Genomic DNA, 17,312 nt, shown 5'->3' on the forward strand with positions numbered 1-17,312 from the left:
CGGCAATATCAGGAACTGAAGGAGGCAGGAAGGACCCTCCCTTAGAGCCCAGGGAGGGAGCTAGCCCTGCTGCACCCACACCTTGACTCTTGACTTCGGAACCCCAGATAAGGGAAGGAATAAACTTATCTTGGTAAAGTCACAGGTTTAGGGCCTGTGCCTGGTCCCTGGCCCTACCTGTGTGTTCCTGGGTGAAATAGAGAAAAAAGCCAGGTGTCTGTCCACACAGCTAGGTCCAATGTCTGTCAGTGCTTCAGGAGAGGGCAAGGCTTCATTTTTGGTAAAGGGCCTTGCCACCAATTTTGACCACCTCAGTTAGATCCTTGGAACCCAAGGTTGCTTCTGTTCTACACATGCACAGAGAGAGACAAAGAGAAGAAAAGAAAGGAAGAAAGGAAGAAAGAAATTTTAAAAAAATCAAGTATTTACTCAAACTTTTAGTTTCTAAACTGTTTGTTTCCATGATGTTTGTTTTTTGTTTTTTTTTTAAAGATTTATTTATTTATTATATGTTAGTACACTGTAACTGTCTTCAGACACTCCAGAAGAGGGCATCAGATTTCGTTAGGGATGGTTGTGAGCCACCATGTGGTTTCTGGGATTTGAACTTAGGACCTTCGGAAGAGCAGTCGGCACTCTTAACCACTGAGCCATCTCACCAGCCCTCCATGATGTTTTAAACAGGCATCATTTACTGGTTTTGCAGGCACCAAGCAGTAGGCAGGCCTGTCTTCTTTATGCTAGCATTGTCCCTTGTCCCCCTGACTACTCCAGGCCTACACTTACGTTATGACCGCACTTAAAAATTTTTTATTTGTTATTTATTTATGTGTATGAGTGCTTTATTTGCATGTATGCCTGCATACCAGAAGAGGGCATCGGATCCCATTATAGATAGTTATGAGCCACCATGTGGTTGCTGGGAATTGAACTCAGGATCTCTGGAAGAGCAGCCAGTGCTCTTAGCTGTTGAGCCATCTCTCCCGCCCCTAGCCTTACTTTTTTTTTTTTTTTTTTTTTTGGTTTTTTTGAGACAGGGTTTCTCTGTGTAGCCCTGGATGTCCTGGAACTCACTTTGTAGACCAGGCTGACCTCGAACTCAGAAATTCGCCTGCCTCTGCCTCCCAAGTGCTGGGATTAAAGGCATGTGCCACCACAACTGGCCCTAGCCTACTTTTTTTTTTTTTTTTTAAAGATTTATTTATTATTGTAAGTACACTGTCGCTGACTTCAGATACACCAGAAGAGGGCATCAGATCTCATTACGGGTAGTTGTGAGCCACCATGTGGTTGCTGAGATTTGAACTCAGGACCTTCGGAAGAGCAGTGTTCTTACCCACTGAGCCATCTTGCCAGCCCCCTAGCCTTACTTTTAAAGATCCTTCTCAGAGATCAGCCATGGGCACCACCAGCCTTGGCAAACATTTGGTGAGAGGCTCCTTGCAGCTGCCCCTTCCTAGCCTGGGCTTTGGCTAGAGCCTTCTATTATGAGTCCTGGAAGCCTGTTATACCTGTGTGCAAGGCTGGGCTGTGGTCCTGTCTCAGTGTCCCTGATGTGGTTTCTGTATTTTTCTCTGTAAAAGTAAAAATGCTCCAAAATGCGTGCAGCAGTGGGGTTCCAGAGGACCCCCTGCTCACCATGACGGAGTTGCTTGACAGCCCTGGGTTTAGCTCAGCTGTGAATTACTGCTGTAGTCACCAAGAATTAACTCACAGTCTTTCTCAGGGTGGCTAGGAAGAGTCCCCATTGATGACTCTTCTTTAGGGCCTTGTGCTGATTTCGCTCTTAGAGGGCTTGGGCCTGTGTGTAGCTTGAGGACACTCTATTGGACTCTCCCTTGTGATGGCAGAGAGTAGCCCTCACACCCTCACACCCCCACAGCCCCTCCCCTCACCCTTCCCTACTCCCCACTTCTTTTTCATGGCTACACTTTGAAATTGTGGGTTCTTTGTTGGTCTTGTTCACTTTATGGTCTCTGCTTTGTCACCCTGGGGGTGTGAAGGGACTCCTGAGTCTGCTTTTTCTACCTCTTTCTTAGCCATAGCTGGTCTCGGCCTGGGCTAAGGTTGCTACCTATAAATAGAAACTGCTGGTCTGGCTGAGCTGGCCTGAGTGAGTTCAAGCCTCTTATACTCACTCCTAGTTGGCTTAAGGGATCTTATGTTCCCACTTGCTGCTGTGTGCCCTTCAGCCAGGAGCTTGGCCTCTCTGTGCACCAGGTTCCTGGCATAATCCTACCTGATGTGAAAATGTGCCTTATATGGGTGACTACCTTAGGATTATGGGGCAGGATTAGCACAACGGGTTTCGATATGGTTTGGGGGTTTCCACTGGGGATTAGAGCTTCCTGAAGTGGGAGCACTGTGTGAAGCCAGGGGACAGTTGGCACATACATACTGCCTGTCCCACACAGAGACCCTGACAGTTAGTGCCCTCGGTCCCTTCCTGAGCTTACATCTCTTATCTATCATGTTGACTAAGCCTCCTGACTCCTGGCTCAGTATTAGAGCCAGGAAGTGTCCCAGGTGCATTTGGCCTGGAGAAACAAGCCCAGTGAGTCGGAGCCCTGCCCGATGCTCACACCAGGAAGTTTCAGCCCCAGGGCTGTGTCTCCTCGGGCAGGGTTGACCCTTGTTCTGGGCTCAGCACTGTATAAAAGGCCACATAGCCGTCCCTACGAGACTGTGGGATGAGGACATTGTCAGCCCCTGCACAGGGCAGAGGTTAACTGAATTTGTTGAGAATGGAGCCAGAGGAGGAAAAGGTTGAAATTCCAAGTTCTGCTCCTCTCTTCCCTCCCAGCATGCACCTTTGCAGGCAGCCTGGATTTGGGTCAAGGGTCTCTCACAACTATTATTTCTCCTCCTGGTACCTCAGTTTCCCCAGCCTTGAAGAGGAAGCTGCTGTGACTTCTTCCTTGGTGGAGGAATCAGCGCAAGTGTCCTGACCTTTGAGAGGACCTCGAGCAAGCCAGCTTGAGTGTAGGCAGCTGCCTACTGCTAGGGGGCTACATGGTCAGGCATGACTGACAACAGGCTGTTGGCTTGGAGGCTCACAAGTGAGGGAGGTCCCAGCACTTTCCCTGCTGCAAAAGGCTTCTTAACTGAAGGTGGATAGCCTTGGGATGCCAGAATTCATCACTGGCCCTGACCTTGGTTCTGTGGATCTAGAGAGCATCAAGGGCTGGAAGGGATGACTAACAGTGATGCAGCTCTGGGAGGAAGCTCTGGCTTGGCCCCAGTAGGCTTGGGAGGACCTGGAACTCAGAGATCCACCTGCCTCTGTCTCCCAAATGCTGGAAGTAAGGATGCGCACCACCATGCCAGGCCTTTTAGTACTGACTCTTGGGCCCTGGGGTGGAACATGTGAGGGGCACACTGCTGGTTCAGAAGAGACTGCAGTGGCCACATAGCCCCCGAACCTACCTGTAAAAGTCTGAACCTCACCAAGCAGCCAGGTGGTTAGAGACGGCAGTCCTGGGCCAAGAAAGAGCAGGCCTGCTGATGTGCCTGAGGCTCTCAGAACTGTGCCCAAGGTCCCATGGAAACAGGTTTCACAGCTTCTGCCCTCAGGCTCTCAGTGTCCAGTGCCATGTTGATTTTTGACAACTCACAGTGGCTCTGAGATGTATTGGAAGTGTAGTCCTTGCTTATCTCCTGTGAGACCCTGGTCTGCAGAGCCCACAGTGCCCACTGGGTCTAGGCCACTGTAGAAGGAACTGGAGCGTCCGGGCTGGGCTCAGGTGGCTTGGCTCTCTTGCTTTTGGTCTCTGCCTCAGTCACCTGGTGTGTCAAGTGGTCCTACATTTTGTGTTAGTGTTTCTGCGGCAGGCATCTGGGGAGCCTCTGAGCTTTAGAGCCGGGCTCCCTCCATCCCAGTGCTGTGCTTGACAGAACTTACTTGACACAGATGTCCATCCCTGTCAGGGAGCTGGGTGACAGAGCAAGACAGGGATGCCTAGTGTTTGGAGAAGAACAGAGGGATCGGCAGTTGGGGTCTGGAGCCCTGTGCCTCCAGAGGGATTGTTTTTGTAGAGATGGGCTCGTGGTCAGGAGAGGGACAAGTGGCAGAGGCTCTCACACACAGGTGGAAGCCAGATGGCCTGCCCGAGGGCTTCCAGCTGGTTATTCAACCTCTCAGTGCTTCAGTGTTATCTCCTGTGAAACAGGAAAATACAGTGTCAGGCCCACAGAGCCCCTGCAGCCTCTGTTGTGGTCCTGGCTGAGCCATGCCTGTAAGCGCCACTGCCGGCCCAGGCTCTCGGGCCTGCCTCAGCTACAGCGATAGACCTCTGACCTCACAGCTTGTATCCCCACAGGGGCTGAGGAAGTGCTGCTGCTGGCTCGGAGGACAGACCTGAGGAGGATCTCTCTGGACACCCCTGACTTCACAGACATAGTGCTGCAGGTGGGCGACATCCGGCACGCCATTGCCATCGACTACGATCCCCTGGAGGGCTACGTGTACTGGACCGACGATGAGGTGCGGGCTATCCGCAGGGCGTACCTGGATGGCTCAGGTGCGCAGACACTTGTGAACACTGAGATCAATGACCCCGATGGCATTGCTGTGGACTGGGTCGCCCGGAACCTCTACTGGACAGATACAGGCACTGACAGAATCGAGGTGACTCGCCTCAACGGCACCTCCCGAAAGATCCTGGTATCTGAGGACCTGGACGAACCTCGGGCCATTGTGTTGCACCCTGTGATGGGGTAAGGCTGCGACGACAGGTGGGCTCTGGGATAGTCCTCGCTGCCCATCATCTGAGATATGCAGAGTCAGGACTGGTCTAAAATGAGCATTTCTCAAAGGGCTTGTAGTGCTGCGGCTGCAGTTGGCCTTAGACCGGACTTAGAGGAGCTCAGGGCCAGGCCATGGGGCAATGGTGAGAAAGCCCGAGGGCTGGGCAAACAACCATAAGGACCCATGATGACTCTTAGTGAAAATGGACAGACTAAAACCACCGAAGAACTGGAAGGGGCTAGAGAGGTCACTGAGCAGTTAAGTGCTTGCTGTGCAGATACGAGGATAAGCTTGGATCTCTGGAAACCCATATGAATGCCAAGTGGGCATGGCTAAGGTGGAGCCTCTGACCCCAGCATCTGTGCCCGGTGGTGAGCAGGGCTCCTGAGCTAGAACTTTAACTGACCAGACCCTGATGGGGAGGGTGCCACAGAACTCTGGGGGTGATGCTGGGTGGGGCGGGGAGAGTCTCTACTTAGTACAGGGTGTGAACCTGTGTCTGAGGGGCAGGGCTGGACAGGAGTGCTGGCTACAGTCTTCTGAACACTGAAAGCACAAGTGTGTTCCCTGTTGTGGTGACGAGCTGGAGCACAGCAGGAGCTGCAGATGCCTACAAGTGCTGGCGCCAGTGCTGTATCTGCCTACCTGTGGGCTCTGCCCCAGGCTTGTGGTGCAGTCCACTGTGGGGCCTTGTAAGCTAGAGAGTTTGAAGGGGTTATATGTAGAGGTCCAGAAGTGGGAGCAGCAGTTAGTGTGGAGTGTGGGGGAAGGTTCTCTGCTGCTCTTTAGTGACCTTGGGCCCAATAGTAGCAGAAGAATTTGCTCCGTGGTAATGGCCAGAGTGCAGGGTTGTCCCCAAAGAAGATGGTGACAAGCAGCACTGGGGTCATTTGAAGCTGTGGGTGAGGAAGCAGGGGTTCGGTGGTCAGCTCAAGTCGGGAAGCTTAAGGATCTACTCCCAGCTACGCCACCAGAACTCAGTGAGGTCACAGCCCCATGGCCACAGAGGTCTCGTGTGTGAACTGAAGCAGATGCCAGGCCCCTTCCCAGCCTGTGACTTCTGAGCCTGAGGATCCAGGGGAATGGGATGGCAAGTGACGTGTGTCTGATCCCAGGTCCCAAGAAGGAAGAGTGTTTCCTACACAGGGGGCCAGAAGGCAGGTCAGAGGTATCAGGAGGCGAGGCTCTGCCCTGAGTCCACAGTGGCCTGGATTTTCTTGAATTAAAACTTCTGCCCTCTGCCTCCAAATTTTTCTGGGGTCACCATCCTGAGCATATGGGAGCTTTGCTTCTGTTTCTAGAAGGCTCCCTGCTGCCTTCCTCCTGCTGTTCTGGACTCTTGCAAACAGATCAGGGACAAGGGTGCCCCAGATGATCTACAGGGTCACTTTCAGAATCCTCCTAGGGGTGGGAGCTGAACCTGCCACCCCCTGGCAGCTCTGTGTAGTCCTGTGCTGTGGGGGTGCTCTGATGTTCCTATTGAGCTGTAGGCTAACAGGCTAGGGTAGGTGTGTCCCTCAGAATTGGGGTGTAGCAAGGGCAGAATAGACACTCTCATGGCCGTTTGCTTTTTCTCTAGCCTCATGTACTGGACAGACTGGGGGGAGAACCCCAAAATTGAATGCGCCAACCTAGATGGGAGAGATCGGCATGTCCTGGTGAACACCTCCCTTGGGTGGCCCAACGGACTGGCCCTGGACCTGCAGGAGGGCAAGCTGTACTGGGGGGATGCCAAAACTGATAAAATCGAGGTGAGTGAGGCCCCAGGCACAGATGTGCATGGAGGAGTACACAAGTGTAAGAAGCCACCCTGTAGAGTGGCATCATGGAACCAGATTCTTTAGTGTTGCTCTGAAGCCCGGAGTTTCATGCAGAGGCCAGGCCTGGATGCCCTTCACCCCATCCTATGTTTGCCATGGGCATCAGTGGGTGGCTGCGCCCTGCTGTAATGGCCAAAGAGAGTCCTCGAGGAAATTGTGAGGGGGTTGGGCATATGACTTGTTTGGTAGAGTGCTTACCTAGCATGTGTGGAGGAGTCCTGGGTTCAGTCTCCAGTACCACACATGTGGGGTAGCACATGCCTATAATCTTAGCACTCACGAGGTGGAGGTGGAGGCAGGAGGATTGGGAGTCGTGTCCTTGACTGCATAGTGAATTTGATCACCTGGGATATTAGGATATTGTCTCAGAAAACAAAGAACAAAAACCAAAACAACCAACAACTGCTCCCCCAAAACAAGCAAAAGGGGTACTGTTACACACGTCTTTAATTCTAGCACATGGAAAGAAGAGGCAGACGGACAGATCTTTTGTGAGATTGAGGCCAGCCTTGTCTAAATAGTAAGTTCCAGGCTAGCCAGGGCTGCACACTGAGCCCCATCTTAAAAAGAAAAACAAAATGGTTTATGGGAATTGTTCAGTGGGGGAATGTGGCTGCTGGGAGTTCTATTCTTGGAACCCACATGCTGGAAGCAGGATCAACTCCTGCGACTTTGTTTTAGCCTCTACACATGAGCTGTGCTGCATATGCATGTCTGTCTGTCTGTTTCTCACATACATACATACATACATACATACATACATACATATACACACACACACAAAGAAAAAATTTTTAAAGTTTAAAAATCAAATTAAATATGTAATCTCTTAAAAAATGGTTTCTAATGTCTCATTCCCACAGTCTGAGAGGCCTCGGGGAGGTCCGTGCTGGCTTTAAAGTAGGAGGCAGGAGGATTGGTATAAATTTGAGATCAGCTGAGTTACATGGTGAATCCTAGGTCTTCTCGGGCTACATAGTAGGATCCTGTCTCGGAACAAAACAACCAGAAACTACCGGGTCCTCGGGTATCCTCCATGCCGCTTAGGAAGTAGATCTGTTGCAGCCATGGCTGTACGATGAGTGTGGCAGCCTTGTACCACAGCAGCTGGTGGTGGGGCTGACAGTCCAGGTTCCCTGAGCAGCACCTTGTTCGTCAGTGCCTGTGTGTCTTCAGCAGAGCCCCTCGGGTACTTCTGATGGGACCTCAGTGCCTGGTGACCTGTCAGCATCATGAGTACTTCTTTACTCTCCTCGGGGTGGACATCTTCCCGCTTTTTCTGATAACTTCTTGCTCCTTGTTTGTGGCTACCACGATTTGTTGAGACCACCGCTGAGGACACTCTTTATGGTTCTGGAGTGGCCTGATATGGGTGGCTTCCAAGAGAAGAGACTGTCTGAAACTGTTTTCCTGGGGAACAGGCATCCTCAGTGCTGGGGAGATGAGCTGAGGGTCAGAATAGGGTGCTGTCCTTCTCTTGGGGACAGCGGGAGCTGCCTTGTTTATCATGGGCTTCCCTATTGATAGTCTCTGTTTTGAAAGAAACCATCTTGTTGCTCATGAACTTCAAAATGCCTGTCTCCTGAACAAAGTAAGCCGAAGCCAGTCTCTTCCTCCAGACAGCTAAGGAGGCTTTGGTACCCTAGCTGCCAATGGGAGCCTGACAGGGATACCTGGCACCCAGAGATGCTGGACCATGTAGCTGTTGCTCTGTGCTCCCAGCAGAGTGGCCTTTAGTAGGTTTAGTCATAGCCACTGCCCATGCTTCTGGTCCCCAGCCTCTGGGGACACTCTTCACCTTTCTGTCTCCGTGACTTGGTTTTCTTGGTATACTTCCTATAACTAGACTTCTCGATGTACCTTTTATGTCTGTCTGGCTTTGTTGGGAACATAACCATATTCAGGCTCTATGCTGTCCCGTGCACAAACACTTTCTCCTCTTCTGTAGCCAGTCACATGACTGCTTATGGGACACGCCTTGCAGTATCTTCTCAGTCCTTTGCTCTTGTCCATCTGTCAGGAATGAGATTTCTGTCTATTCATGCACACATTTTTTGTGGGAATACAGTTTCTTCCTTCCCTTGAGTGTATGTCTGGTAGAGGGATTGCAAGTCAGGTGGCATTTAAAGTATGATTTACCAGGGACCATTAAACTCTTCACAGTGGATGCAGTAGTTCATGATCCTGTCAGAAGCCTTTGAGAGTCTGAATTCTCTGCTTGCTGATTCCCCCCCCCCCCACCCCCCGTGTAAGCCATAGGTTCACATTAGGCGTTTTCCTTCTCTCTGCACCAATCCAAGTAGAATCTCAAGTTGCTGAACTCGGCCCACTGCCTCTGTCCTCTTGAGACCAGCCACTGTGACAGCCACCAAGCTGGCCATGCTTTCTGTCCCATGCAGGCTGCTCCCCATCCTAGAAAACCCATCTCTGGGATCTTCTTTTGGCCCCAGCATCCCTGGGTCTGGAGTTTCCTGAACTCTGCTTGGGTCTGTGCCCTCCTTTGGGTCAGAATGGGATGTTCTCTGAATTCCACCACCCCCCCCCCCAGCCCAATCCTGCCTGGTTTGGGAATTCTTGGAAGTGTGTGACCCCAGGGAAGGTGGCAGCTGCAGAATTGGTCCCACGGGAAACTTGAATGACAGCCTCTCCTTAGGCTCAAGGGTCTAGGGAAGACCACCTGAGCTAATTGTGCAGATGTGTGGCAACTAGTCATGATGCTAAAAAGAGGAGCTGGGGTTGTAACTTCCTAGTGCTCAAGAGTATGGCCTTAGCGTGTACAACACACACAGCCACCATAGGACATTTCTGTAATTTCTATTCCCACATGTTAGAGCAGGTAAGAACTGCTTACTACCATTCTCATTTCTTCCGGGTCTAAGAGGACCTGTGATCCTTACTAAAGGATGACATGAGGTGTGGCCCCTTAGTCACATAGAGGCGTTCCCCCTGGGAAGCTCTGCCACTGTGCTAGCCCAGATCCAATCTTGTCCTCACCCTGGGTGTGGCTGGACCTGGCCAGGAAAGCTCTGGCCTCTTCTCATTTTGCTTCAGGGCAGCTCAGGAGTGGGAACCAAGGCGTGGCCACCAGGTATCCTCCACCCTTTTTCCCCAGTTTCTCTGTGGGCTTCTTTTTCTGTTTTAGAATGGATCCAGGTAAAGTGTGTTCCTACTGTAGCTCACTTTACCATGCTTGCAAAGTTTAGTTTGATCAATAAGGCTAGGGATGTAGCTCGAGTGATAGGATGCTTGTCTGTCATGCATGAGCTAAACATGGTGGTGCACACCTGTGATCCCAGTGTTAGCAGGCAGAGGCAGGAAGAGCAGAAATGGTGAACTGGAAGCCAGCTTGGGCTATATGAGATCCTATCTCAGGAAAGATAAGGAAGGAAGGAAGGAAGGAAGGAAGGAAGGAAGGAAGGAAGGAAGGAAGGAAGGAAGGAAGGAAAAAAAAAAAAAGAACACAACAGGGGCAAGCAAGATGGCTCAGCAGGTGACGTTGCTTGTGACCAGCCTGTGATAATTATGTTCAGAACCTTGGAACCCACATGATGGAAGGTGAGGGCTGATTCCTGCAAATTCTCCTCTGACTTAAATACTCACACTGTGGCACATGCACGTACTCACACACAGGGAGATGGGGGCAGAGGAAGAGGGTGCAGGGACCTGACCTCTGGCAAGTTAACACTGGAGTAGTGTCTTTCCTCCCGTGTGGATTATTTTCTCCCAGCCCCAATTTGGCTTGTATTGTGGAATTAGTCACTAGGTAACCCAGAGCCCTGCTTGTCGCTCTCTTCCCTCACCTGCTCTTCCTGAGTCTTTCTGCTCCCCATGCTAATGGATTGTGCTGGGGGTCAACCATTCCCCCAGACGTTTAACCCATAGCTGGTGGCCTGTGCACCACCTGTGTGTCTTGTAATGGGAACATAAGGATGAACTCTAGCAGGGAAGTGGTTGTCAGATGCACTAGGGAGGCAGAGGCAGGCAGATTTCTGAGTTCGAGGCCAGCCTGGTCTACAGAGGGAATTCCAGCACAGTCAAGGTTACACAGAGAAACCCTGTCTTGAAAAACAAAACAAAAGAATGGACTCTGGGCTGTGTGAACTGAGGCTGTCTGTTACTGCCCTCTGTTGGTCACTTAACACCATTGAGGCAGCTAGCTCAGCCCTAGCTGCAGCCTCCAGCCTAGACCCTTCACACCTCCCCGAGCACCTGCCCCTACCTGGTTCTCAGCAGCTCTGATGGTCTCCAGCTCTGAATGGCTATAGATTGGAGCCCAGCTTTGGTCTTTTGTTTTATTATATTTCCAGGGTGGGTTACCTACTGATTAGTTTGGTCTTTCCGATGCAGAAGTAGACTGAGGCCCATGGGCTGCAAGGACTCATTCAAGGACATTCAATAAAAGATCATGGGGTGGAGTGGGGGCGACCCCTGGCGGTAGGCGGCAGAACTACACTGTCTTACCTGCCGCTCTTCACCTCTTGCTGTGAACTGTAGCGGTTCAGTATTCAGTGCTAGACCTGCCTTGTAGTTTTTGCTGTCTGTTCACCTGATGAGCAAGAAGTACAGCCTTGCTCAGGAGGCCAGCCAAGCCTTGTCTGTAATTACCTTGTGTGTTTCCTCATCCTTTTCTCTGTGCCTGGGATGTCACCATTGCCACTGCTGATCTTCAGGGGTCACCAGAGTCCCACTCATCCTGTGGCTTTAAAAAACAACAGCAACAACAGGGGCCTGGGGAGGTGGCTTAGTGCTTAAGAGCACTGGCTGCTCTTCCAGAGGTTCTGAGTTCAATTCCCAGCAAACACATGGTGGCATCTGATGCCCTCTTCTGGCACACAGGTGTACATGCAGATAGAGCACTCATACATAAAATAAGTAAAAAAAAAAAAAAATTAAAACTAACAACAAGAAGAACACCCCGACAAAAGGAGAGTTCTGGGGCTCACGCTGGTCTTGACATCGTCATGTAGCTGGGAACGACCCTGACCTTCTTTCCACCTCCTGAGTGCTAGGATCATCTGCGTGCCCTACCAAGCCTAGCTGTTGGTGTGTGGGATCATGCCAGGTGTGCACTGTACCAGCTGAGCCACACCCCCAGCCTAAATGTTTGTTTTAATCAGCATAGCCTTTTCTAGAAGAAGACTTGGCTCTTCTGTGCCAGCATGGACAAGGAAGGAAAGGACCGCCGGTCCATGGGGTTTGATTTATCACTAGAGGTGCCCAGAAGGGACAAACCTGCCCAGATTGTGGTTTGGCCTGGCCCTTTGAAACTGTGTTGTATGCCTACCCCAGTACCTTAGCAGACGTTGCTAATAGATCCCAGGAAGCCTTCCCACAGTGCTCGCCCTGTAAGTACTCCAGGCCCCACTCGTGCCTCATCAGCAGTCATGGAGAGAGGACTCTTGGCCTGTTCAGTGTGCACACCCAGACTACAGAGGCTATAGGACATGGGAAGTGTCATTTGTTTGGTAACACCTGGCCTCTTGTGGCACCTGGTTAGGTGCTGATGAAGAGGAGGCTCTGGGGCAGCTCGAGCCTGAGGCAGGCCCCAGGTTGGTTCTTGGTTGGTGCAGCCCCTGTCTATCCAGACTCCTGTTCTTGCCCTCACACAGGTGATCAACATAGATGGGACAAAGCGGCAGACCCTGCTCGAGGACAAGCTCCCACACATTTTTGGGTTCACACTGCTGGGGGACTTCATCTACTGGACCGACTGGCAGAGACGCAGTATTGAAAGGGTACACAAGGTCAAGGCCAGCCGGGATGTCATCATCGATCAACTCCCCGACCTGATGGGACTCAAAGCGGTGAATGTGGCCAAGGTTGTCGGTGAGTCTTGGAGCTCTGAGCCATGGCTCCACTTGGCCAATTGGCACCAGGAAAGGTGACAGGATCAGACCTGGGCTTGGTGTCCAGAAGTGTGTCTCACTCTGAGGATGGACAAGACAGGAAAAGGTGACGGTGTCTGGCTGAGGATAGGTGAGAGTAGGGGTGGCACATTGCCCAGGGAGAGAGAAGGGAGTGGTCACAGATTAGCTGTGTTGGGAATAACTGGCTGATGTGTCACTTCTTGCTGAATGCCAGGCCTTGGTAAGAGCTTCAGTGCCTGAGGCCAGCTGTACACTAATGCTAGTTCCACCCCATGAACACTGGGGACTGACGGAGGGACAAGGCCATTTGAGGAACAAGTGGAAACCTGGGACTCAGTGCATCTGCCTTGCTTTTGTCGTTGAGCCTGGCTGTGATTCTCAAATACACACCTTTTACCTAACAGGCAGGATGGTAAAAGATTGTACTTTCTGAGGACTCCAAACATGGATCTGTACGGTGGGGACCAAGGACTGTTTGACGAAGGATGGGCTCTGTTCCCGTCTGCCACTCCCGTGCTTGGTGCCACACCTGGGCCATGCTTACTTGTCTCAGGTAGCCTTTGTTTAGTAAATAAATGCAGGAATAGCCCTCAGTGGTTTGGGACACCCGTTTATAGTCAGTGGGTAGGTGTGGTGTTTAGAGAGCTGCCTCAGGCTGGAGAGTGGCTCAGGAGCTCACAGTGCCTCCTGGTCTCCTGGAGGACCCAGGCTCTGTTCCCAACCCAACCAACTGTAACTTCAGCTCCAGGGGCATCCGATGTTCTCTTCTAACTTTCTTCAACATTTGCACACATGTGACACACACACATAATAATAAAACAAGAAAACAAAGCAAGACAAAAAAGGAACCAAATCTACGGGCTGGTGAGATGGCTCAGTGAGTGGAGGTGCTTGCCGCCAAGCCTGATACCCTGAGTTCAATGCTCAGGTCCCACACGGTGGCAGAAGGCACCAATACCTGAAAGTTGTCCTCTTACCTTCACATGTGTGCTATGGCATGTGCATTTATGTGTGTAAGCATGTCACATGTACACACATGTAGGCACACAAGCAGGCACACATGCAGGCACATGCACACCCACATATATCACGCATACACCCATACATATTGCATTCACATGTGGACACACAAGTACACATGTGTACACACTCATACCGCACACTCACATACACATGTGCACACACACAGGCACAAACACATACGCTCATACATACCACACATAACCACACACAGTAAATGCGACTGAGCTGCCGAGCTTTAGCAGTAGGAGGCAGGTGGTTGAGCTTGGATCTGCAGGATCAGGCAGGGGGTGCCTGGCAGAAGAAGAGAGACACCTGAACAAAGACCCATCAGGGAGGCAGCATGGGTGACCAGAGGCATGGCTTGTGTGTCCTGTCACTGTGGTAGGCCACATGGCAACCTGCAAGGCTGACAGGCTTCATTTCACGAGCCACCTGTAAAAATGCAGCTGGCATGTGCAGGGCACCAAAGGCCAGGTCCACCTGCGTCCATTGGGAAGCAATCCTGCCCGGGCTGCCAAGTCAACTTGAGAAGCTGCCCCTTCACCCCATTTGTTATCGATAAGGGGAAGAACACTCCTTTTGTAGTTTAAATTCTTAACATAAGTTGCTAAGGCTGCAGTTTGGAAGCAGAGTAAGATAACAGGCTGGCTCGGAATAAATGACTGATACCTTCTGAGTGCTCTAATCAAAGACAGATGTCATTGGCTGGCCATGGCACACCTGCATTTTATAGGTTGCTAAGGGAGTTAGTGAATTAGGGAACATTCTGGAAGAACAAGAAGAACCAATGTCATCAGGTTAGGCGTTGAGGAGGAGCAGTTGGCGAGAGGTTGAGTTGTGGCACCATCGCTTGATGGGCTGATGTAGCTCAGGCTGGGCCATCCCTCGTTTGCAGATGATGGTACCTTGAAGCCTTCTGTACTCAGTTTCCACTATTAACAGATGTGATGCCCTGGGACTGGGGCCTGGCAGTGGTAGGGCTCTGTTGTATTGTCGCTGATAACTGACTATAGTAGATGAGACTTTGGCTGCTCCCATCCAGACTTTCTTTCACTCCTCCTTCTGGGGTCCCCTTTTGGTGGGTGGCAGGAATCCAGTCACACACAACTGTGAGCTGGTGTTCCTCCCCTTTGACAGACTGCTGTCGTTCAGAGCTGTGCATTTGCTTCACAGGAACCAACCCATGTGCGGATGGAAATGGAGGGTGCAGCCATCTGTGCTTCTTCACCCCACGTGCCACCAAGTGTGGCTGCCCCATTGGCCTGGAGCTGTTGAGTGACATGAAGACCTGCATAATCCCGGAGGCCTTCCTGGTATTCACCAGCAGAGCCACCATCCACAGGATCTCCCTGGAGACTAACAACAACGATGTGGCTATCCCACTCACGGGTGTCAAGGAGGCCTCTGCACTGGACTTTGATGTGTCCAACAATCACATCTACTGGACTGATGTCAGCCTCAAGGTACCTGGCATGAGGTTGCAAATGCCTGCTGCTTTCTATGAGGCCTTGCCTGTGAAGCTGCTGCTCAGGGCTCCATGCTGATTGGTTTTGTTTATTTTTTAAGAACTGTCTATTGTATTAGGGCTAGAGAGATGGCTCAGCACCTGAGGATGCTCCCTTCTCTTCCAGAGGGTCTGAGTTTAGTTCCTAGCATTCCCATCAGGAGGCTCACTATATCCTGTACTTCAGCTCCAAGGGATCTAGTCTCCTCTTCTGGCCTTTGTGGGTACATAGTGCACTTAAATGCACTTGGGCACACACAGGTACACATCAAATGGTTTTAAAAATTAAGGACCAAAGGACTGGCTCAGTGGTGAAGATCATTGGCTGCTCTTCTAGAGGATCTAGGGTCGTGATTCCCAGCACCCACATGGTATTTCCTGACAGTCTTTAAGTCCAGTTCCAAGGGATCCAGTGTCCTGCTCTGGCCCTGGCAGGTACTGCATGTACAGACACATTCAGACAAAACACCCTAACATAAAGTAAAAGTCAATCTAAAAACCAGTTTTTAATTTTAATTTTAATTTTTTTCTGAAATGGGATTTCTCTGTGTAAGCCTGGCTATCCTCGAACTCATTCTATAGATCAGGCTGGCCTCGAACTCAGAGATTTGCCTGCCTCTGCCTCCTGAGTGCTGGGTGTGTATCACCACTGCCTAGCCCCATTTTTTAAAGTTAAAACTTTAAGACTATATGGGGGTTGGAGAGGTGGCTCAGTGGTTAAGAACACTGACTACTCTTCTAAAGGACCAGGGGTCAATTCCCAGCAACCACATGGCAGTTCACAACTGTCTGTAGCTCCCAAGATCTGACTGCTCACATAGACATACATGCAAGCAAAACAACAATGCACATAAAATAAAAGTAAATATTTTTTAAACATTAGAGTATTGAGACTAAGGAGATATTTTAGTAGCCAGAGAGCTTGCCATGCAAACAGCAAATTTAAGAACCAGGGTTGGGATCTGCTGGTGGGCATGGCAGCCTGCCTGAAATCCCAGCCTCTGAAGGCAGAGGCAGGGATTAGCTGCCTTTGGCTACTTTGTGATTTTTCTTTCTCGTACTCTTGCCACTCTTTCAACACCCTAACACTAGATAGAGAAAAAAAGGAGAGAGGAGAGAGGCAAAGACTCCTGAATAAAGTCAGGGGCTGGAAAGGGGGCTACGTTACCATTAGACTACTTCCTGCTGATTAGCGACATCGCGTTCCCTGGTGAAATTTTGACCTCTGTCAGATATCTTCTTTCTTCTTTGTGACTACTTAACCCAACTATCAATAACCAACAACCTTCCCTGCCTCTTGGTGCCCTAGCATCTTATACCCTTTAAAAGGTTCCCAGAGTGCCAGGCGTGGTGGCGCACGCCTTTAATCCCAGCACTCAGGAGGCAGAGGAAGGTGGATTTCTGAGTTCAAGGCCAGCCTGGTCTACAAAGTGAGTTCCAGGACAGCCAGGGCTATATATACAGAGAAACCCTGTCTTGAAAAACCAAAAAAAAAAGTTCCCAGAATTCCAAATGTCAGACAGTCACAGAAATTATCTGTAACTGGCAAAAATTACACCCGTGGTAGAGCATGAGGCAAATCATAGTCAGCTGCTGTGACAGTCTGAAGCAGCCCCATATCCCACATCTATGATTAAAATGAAACTATATTATAATGTTTCTGTGATTTTAAAAGAAAGCAAAATTCCAAAATTGTCACTAGAGCAGGGGATCCCTGTTGCAAGCTGGCTAGCTAGACTGGTTGTATGGCTCCATTTTGGTTTTAGTTAAGAGACCCTGTGCCATGAGTAAGGTGGAGGAATGATCGGGAAAGACTCCTAACACCAGCTGTGAGCCTCTCTGTACATGCATATATATGTGGACACATACACACACAGACAAAGGAATTATAGTATCGAATATAACTCAGTTCAGGCTGATAAAATATTAGCACACCTCCTTTTGTTTGTTTCTCTGTTTTTTTCCGGGTTGGGGGAGGATCTTTTTGTGGCGCTCTAGCTGACCTAGAACTTGCTATGTAGATCAGCCATCCTTGAACTCATACAGATCCACTCGCCTCTGACTCTTGAGTGCTGACTCTAAAGGTATAGTGCCCACAATTTAATAAGCAAATGTGAATGTCTGTGTGGTAGGTCCAGGTGACATGCCCATGCAGAGTGCTGTAGGAAATGCTTGGTGAGCCTTGGCACTGTCCCATGCTCTCCCATAGCCCGTTTACCTCACAGCTGGTCCCACTCACAGTGTGGGTGTCATTGTTCTGGATGGGGAGCAGGGAGGAGACCTGGCTCCTAAACGGGGCCCGTGGAATGTGCTGATTATGTAAATGGTTGTCCAGGGATATAGTGGTGCCT

The 17,312-nt window shown here is 50.5% G+C and overlaps 1 protein-coding gene across 1 annotated transcript in view; it reads left to right on the forward strand.

The window, feature by feature from the left end:
* Positions 1-17,312, forward strand: part of Lrp5 (LDL receptor related protein 5) — a 106,737-nt gene that overhangs the window by 52,447 nt on the left and 36,978 nt on the right. The window contains exons 6-9 of the mRNA XM_021152534.2: positions 4,320-4,716; positions 6,327-6,498; positions 12,177-12,393; positions 14,631-14,920. Coding sequence (XP_021008193.1) covers positions 4,320-4,716; positions 6,327-6,498; positions 12,177-12,393; positions 14,631-14,920 — 1,076 coding nt within the window. The remainder of the gene's footprint in view (positions 1-4,319; positions 4,717-6,326; positions 6,499-12,176; positions 12,394-14,630; positions 14,921-17,312) is intronic.

Source organism: Mus caroli, unplaced genomic scaffold (genome assembly GCF_978045245.1).
Source record: "Mus caroli unplaced genomic scaffold, Mus_caroli_1 scaffold_20, whole genome shotgun sequence".
NCBI classification, from domain to species: Eukaryota; Metazoa; Chordata; class Mammalia; order Rodentia; family Muridae; genus Mus; species Mus caroli.